Here is a 5,257-nt window from a genome sequence, read left to right on the forward strand (position 1 = left end):
TTTACCTTCCTCAATCATTTTCTTTGTAACTTGATCATGTCGAATTCAACCTTTTTGTTTATCAATGGAAGATATATTGAAGACTAGCCAAGAAGCTAATTACAAAGAATTTGAGAGCTAAAAACATACAAACGAATATTATTAAAAATTACACGTACATTTTTTCATACAAGAAGAATAAAAGGTGACCACATTTCTTCATTTCCATTTCTTGAGGATTCTCAATATGAAGTTTTTTTGGATTAAATTTTCCACGTTAAGGCTACCGGGGAATCAGAGTACTTTTATTATGTACTCGACATAACCGAGTTATTTAGTTAACCGTTTTCGACACGTTCCTTGTCCAGCCACTCCAAGATATGATAGTAAGATTTGAATATGAGACATCTCATACATAACACAAAACCACTATGTTATCTTGGTATAGTTTTGAAACGGTGTCAAATTCAAATCCAAACAAAAACCGCTAGGGCCATCATCTGTCTCTTTGACAACAGTCTTATCAGACTGACTATCATGGTGCCTCCTCATATGACCCCCCAACGCTTGTCCGATCTCAAACTCCAATCCACATATGGAACATTCATACATCTTAGATTTTACGAGCAATTCATTGGTCGGTTTAGCCTTCTTGTGGCTTGTACGGTGGCCTCCAAGCGCTTGGAATGACGAAAACTGTTTGTTGCATGTCTTACAATGAAAGATCTTATCATAATCGGACGATCTACCAGCTTGATTGACGAGCATTAAGCAGTTGGCCATTGCTAACTTCTCTATCTCTTGATCACCCTTCCAATTTCTCTTCATCTTACACTCTTTCTAACTATCAACTACTAATAATTCGTATGCACACCTAAAAAAGTTTATTTGATGGGACACTTTTACACTCACATTATATGCCTAACTTAAAAAAAAAAATACTTAAATTTCTATTGATCGTGAATGGTTAATTTGCGGTATATGTGTCGTGTGTTTGAACGCATTACGCATGTATATATACTGACGTGTGGGAACGAAACAAAGGTGGAACGGGTTGATGGCGTCAGCATGACGAAGGAGTTGACTGTGTTTCTAGAACTAGGGAATTCATGACTTTAAAGTCAAATAGTTGGTTTATTCGTAATCGGAATTATATTTTTGCAGTGACTTTTATACGCACCATTATTTGTTACTCTGATAATAATTTCGCATTGGTAGTCCAAATTTATAGAGTTGTTGTGCGGCCGGTCTCTCAACGGACTAAAATACTCTGACCAAGTTATATTATTTCTTTTATAGGTTAGTCATGCTTAATAAGTAACTTTTATCATTCAATTCAAGTCGTATGTTATTTTATATCTATATATAAACATAATAAATCTTCTAGGAACTTTACAGTCATTTACCGTCTAGAATCATTTGAGTTTTCTTGCACTTCAAAATACTCGTAGTATTAGCTAGTGAATTACCTCATTATCAACCTTGTTTTAATCATAATTTACCAATTACCAAATTACAAATTACCAACCACTTATTTACCACTTATTTATCAAAAAAATAAGTTTGCTGCTTCCAACAGTGGAGCTGCGTTCGGTAATATCACACCACATTTGTTATTGTCTTCGAATGATTCTACGTATTTAGAACGAGATTTTGATGTTGAGGAAATCAAATGTGCGGTTTGGGATTGCGGAGGTTCTAAAGCACCAGGCCCCGATGATTTTACATTTCGCTTCATTAAGCACTTCTGGGATATTTTACATTCTGATATTTGTACCGAGGTTCATCATTTTTTCGCTACCGGATCCATGCCACACGGTGCAAACTCAGCTTTCTTTTCGCTCATCCCTAAAGTGAGCAACCCGGTTCACATCAATGATTTTCGCCCGATCTCTCTTGTAGGTTTTTTCTATAAGATTATTACTAAATTACTCACGAATCGCCTCGCTAATGTTATTGACAAGATAATTTCCCCGGTTCAATCGGCCTTTATTTCAGGTCGTCATATTTTAGACAGCCCGTTGATGCTTAGTGAAATCATTTCTTTGTATAAGAAACAGGACTGTCAATTACTTTTATTCAAAGTGGATTTTGAGAAAGCCTACGATTCCGTTAATTGGGATTATTTATTTTTTATGCTTTCATCTCTTGGTTTCGGTCCATCTTGGTGTAAGTGGATTCGTGGTTGTTTGTATTCTGCTAGAACCTCAGTGTTGGTTAACGGAAGTCCAACGAAAGAGTTCTCTATTGAAAGAGGATTACGTCAAGGCGACCCCTTAAGTCCGTTTTTGTTTATCATTGTTATGGAAGGTCTTCACTTAGCTTTTCATCGTGCTATGGCTACAAATTTAATTAGAGGCGTCCAGGTTGGAGGTATTCGTCTTTCTCATTTCTTGTATGCGGATGATGTTATTATTTTGTCTGAGTGGCACAGAAATGAATTGCATCATAATCTGCTCGTTCTTCAAATATTTTATTTAGTGTCGGGGCTTCAAAATCAATGTGGATAAATCACACATTTTTGGTATCGGTGTTGATATTATTGAAGTCGATAATTTCTCATTGGAGGCCGGGTGTTGTTCGGGTACTTTTCCTACTATGTATATTGGTGTTCCGATAGGTGCTAATATGAAACGTGTTTCGAGTTAGGATTCCCTCACTGATAAATTCCGTTCGAATCTAGCTACTTGGAAAGCTTGTCTTTTGTCTTGGTGGACGGTTGACTCTTTTGAAATCCGTCATGGGTAGCCTTGGGATTTACTTTTTAGATGCCCGTCATCGGTTCTTAAAAAACTTGAGGCGATTAGATCTCGTTTCTTCTGGGTGGTAACGAGAGTGTAAAAAAGATGGCGTGGGTCAAATGTGTAGTGACCCGAACTTTTCCATGTTTATATATATTAATTGAGATTGATATTTACATGATTAAGTGTTTCCAACATGTTAAGCAATCAAACTTGTTAAGACTTGATTAATTGAAATATGTTTCATATAGACAATTGACCACCCAAGTTGACCGGTGATTCACGAACGTTAAAACTTGTAAAAACTATACGATGACATATATATGGTTATATATATAGTTAACATGTTTTTATTATAAGTATGTATCTCATTAGGTATTTTAACAATGAGTTATATACATAAAAATGAGACTATTAATTTAAGAAACTCGAAAACGATATATATATAACGATTATCGTTATAACAACGTCTTACTAGGTACATATGAATCATATTAAGATATTGATACACTTGGTTAATTATGTTAAATGATAAGTAAATATATTATTAAGTGTATTAACAATGAAATACATATGTAAAAATAAGACTACTAACTTAATGATTTCGAAACGAGACATATATGTAACGATTATCGTTGTAACGACATTTTACTGTATATACATCATACTAAGATATATTATATATCATAATACCATGATAATATAATAATTTAACATCTCATTTGTTATAATAAACAATGGGTTAACAACATTCAACAAGATCGTTAACCTAAAGGTTTCAAAACAACATTTACATGTAACGACTAACGATGACTTAACGACTCAGTTAAAATGTATATACATGTAGTATTTTAATATGTATTCATACACTTTTGAAAGACTTCAAGACACTTATCAAAATACTTCTACTTAACAAAAATTCTTACAATTACATCCTCGTTCAGTTTCATCAACAATTCTACTCGTATGCACCCGTATTCGTACTCGTACAATACACAGCTTTTAGATGTATGTACTATTGGTATATACACTCCAATGATCAGCTCTTAGCAGCCCATGTGAGTCACCTAACACATGTGGGAACCATCATTTGGCAACTAGCATGAAATATCTCATAAAATTACAAAAATATGAGTAATCATTCATGACTTATTTATATGAAAACAAAATTACATATCCTTTATATGTAATCCATACACCAACGACCAAAAACACCTACAAACACTTTCATTCTTCAATTTTCTTCATCTAATTGATCTCTCTCAAGTTCTATCTTCAAGTTCTAAGTGTTCTTCATATTTTTTACAAGTTCTAGTTACATAAATTCAAGAATACTTTCAAGTTTGCTAGCTCACTTCCAATCTTGTAAGGTGATCATCCAACCTCAAGAAATCTTTTTTTCTTACAGTAGGTTATCATTCTAATACAAGGTAATAATCATATTCAAACTTTGGTTCAATTTCTATAACTATAACAATCTTATTTCAAGTGATGATCTTACTTGAACTTGTTTTCGTGTCATGATTCTGCTTCAAGAACTTCGAGCCATCCAAGGATCCATTGAAGCTAGATCCATTTTTCTCTTTTCCAGTAGGTTTATCCAAGGAACTTAAGGTAGTAATGATGTTCATAATATCATTCGATTCATACATATAAAGCTATCTTATTCGAAGGTTTAAACTTGTAATCACTAGAACATAGTTTAGTTAATTCTAAACTTGTTCGCAAACAAAAATTAATCCTTCTAACTTGACTTTTAAAATCAACTAAACACATGTTCTATATCTATATGATATGCTAACTTAATGATTTAAAACCTGGAAACACGAAAAACACCGTAAAACCGGATTTACGCCGTCGTAGTAACACCGCGGGCTGTTTTGGGTTAGTTAATTAAAAACTATGATAAACTTTGATTTAAAAGTTGTTATTCTGAGAAAATGATTTTTATTATGAACATGAAACTATATCCAAAAATTATGGTTAAACTCAAAGTGGAAGTATGTTTTCTAAAATGGTCATCTAGACGTCGTTCTTTCGACTGAAATGACCACCTTTACAAAAACGACTTGTAACTTATTTTTCCGACTATAAACCTATACTTTTCTGTTTAGATTCATAAAATAGAGTTCAATATGAAACCATAGCAATTTGATTCACTCAAAACGGATTTAAAATGAAGAAGTTATGGGTAAAACAAGATTGGATAATTTTTCTCATTTTAACTACGTGAAAATTGGTAACAAATCTATTCCAACCATAACTTAATCAACTTGTATTGTATATTATGTAATCTTGAGATACCATAGACACGTATACAATGTTTCGACCTATCATGTCGACACATCTATATATATTTCGGAACAACCATAGACACTCTATATGTGAATGTTGGAGTTAGCTATACAGGGTTGAGGTTGATTCCAAAATATATATAGTTTGAGTTGTGATCAATACTGAGATACGTATACACTGGGTCGTGGATTGATTCAAGATAATATTTATCGATTTATTTCTGTACATCTAACTGTGGACAA

At 33.2% G+C, this 5,257-nt stretch overlaps 1 protein-coding gene across 1 annotated transcript; it reads right to left on the reverse strand.

Annotated features, from left to right (window-relative positions):
• Window positions 1-408: 408 nt before the first annotated feature.
• On the reverse strand, window positions 409-807 carry LOC139841554 (uncharacterized). The gene has a single exon (XM_071831766.1). The coding sequence runs from the start codon at window positions 805-807 to the stop codon at window positions 409-411; it is 399 nt and encodes a 132-aa protein (XP_071687867.1).
• Between the last annotated feature and the right edge of the window lie 4,450 nt (window positions 808-5,257).

Source organism: Rutidosis leptorrhynchoides, chromosome 1, assembly GCF_046630445.1.
Source record: "Rutidosis leptorrhynchoides isolate AG116_Rl617_1_P2 chromosome 1, CSIRO_AGI_Rlap_v1, whole genome shotgun sequence".
NCBI classification, from domain to species: Eukaryota; Viridiplantae; Streptophyta; class Magnoliopsida; order Asterales; family Asteraceae; genus Rutidosis; species Rutidosis leptorrhynchoides.

What these genes read in the sequence shown, in the direction of transcription:
- LOC139841554 (XM_071831766.1), bottom strand. Translation starts at nt 807, where the DNA reads ATGAAGAGAAATTGGAAGGGTGATCAAGAGATAGAGAAGTTAGCAATG.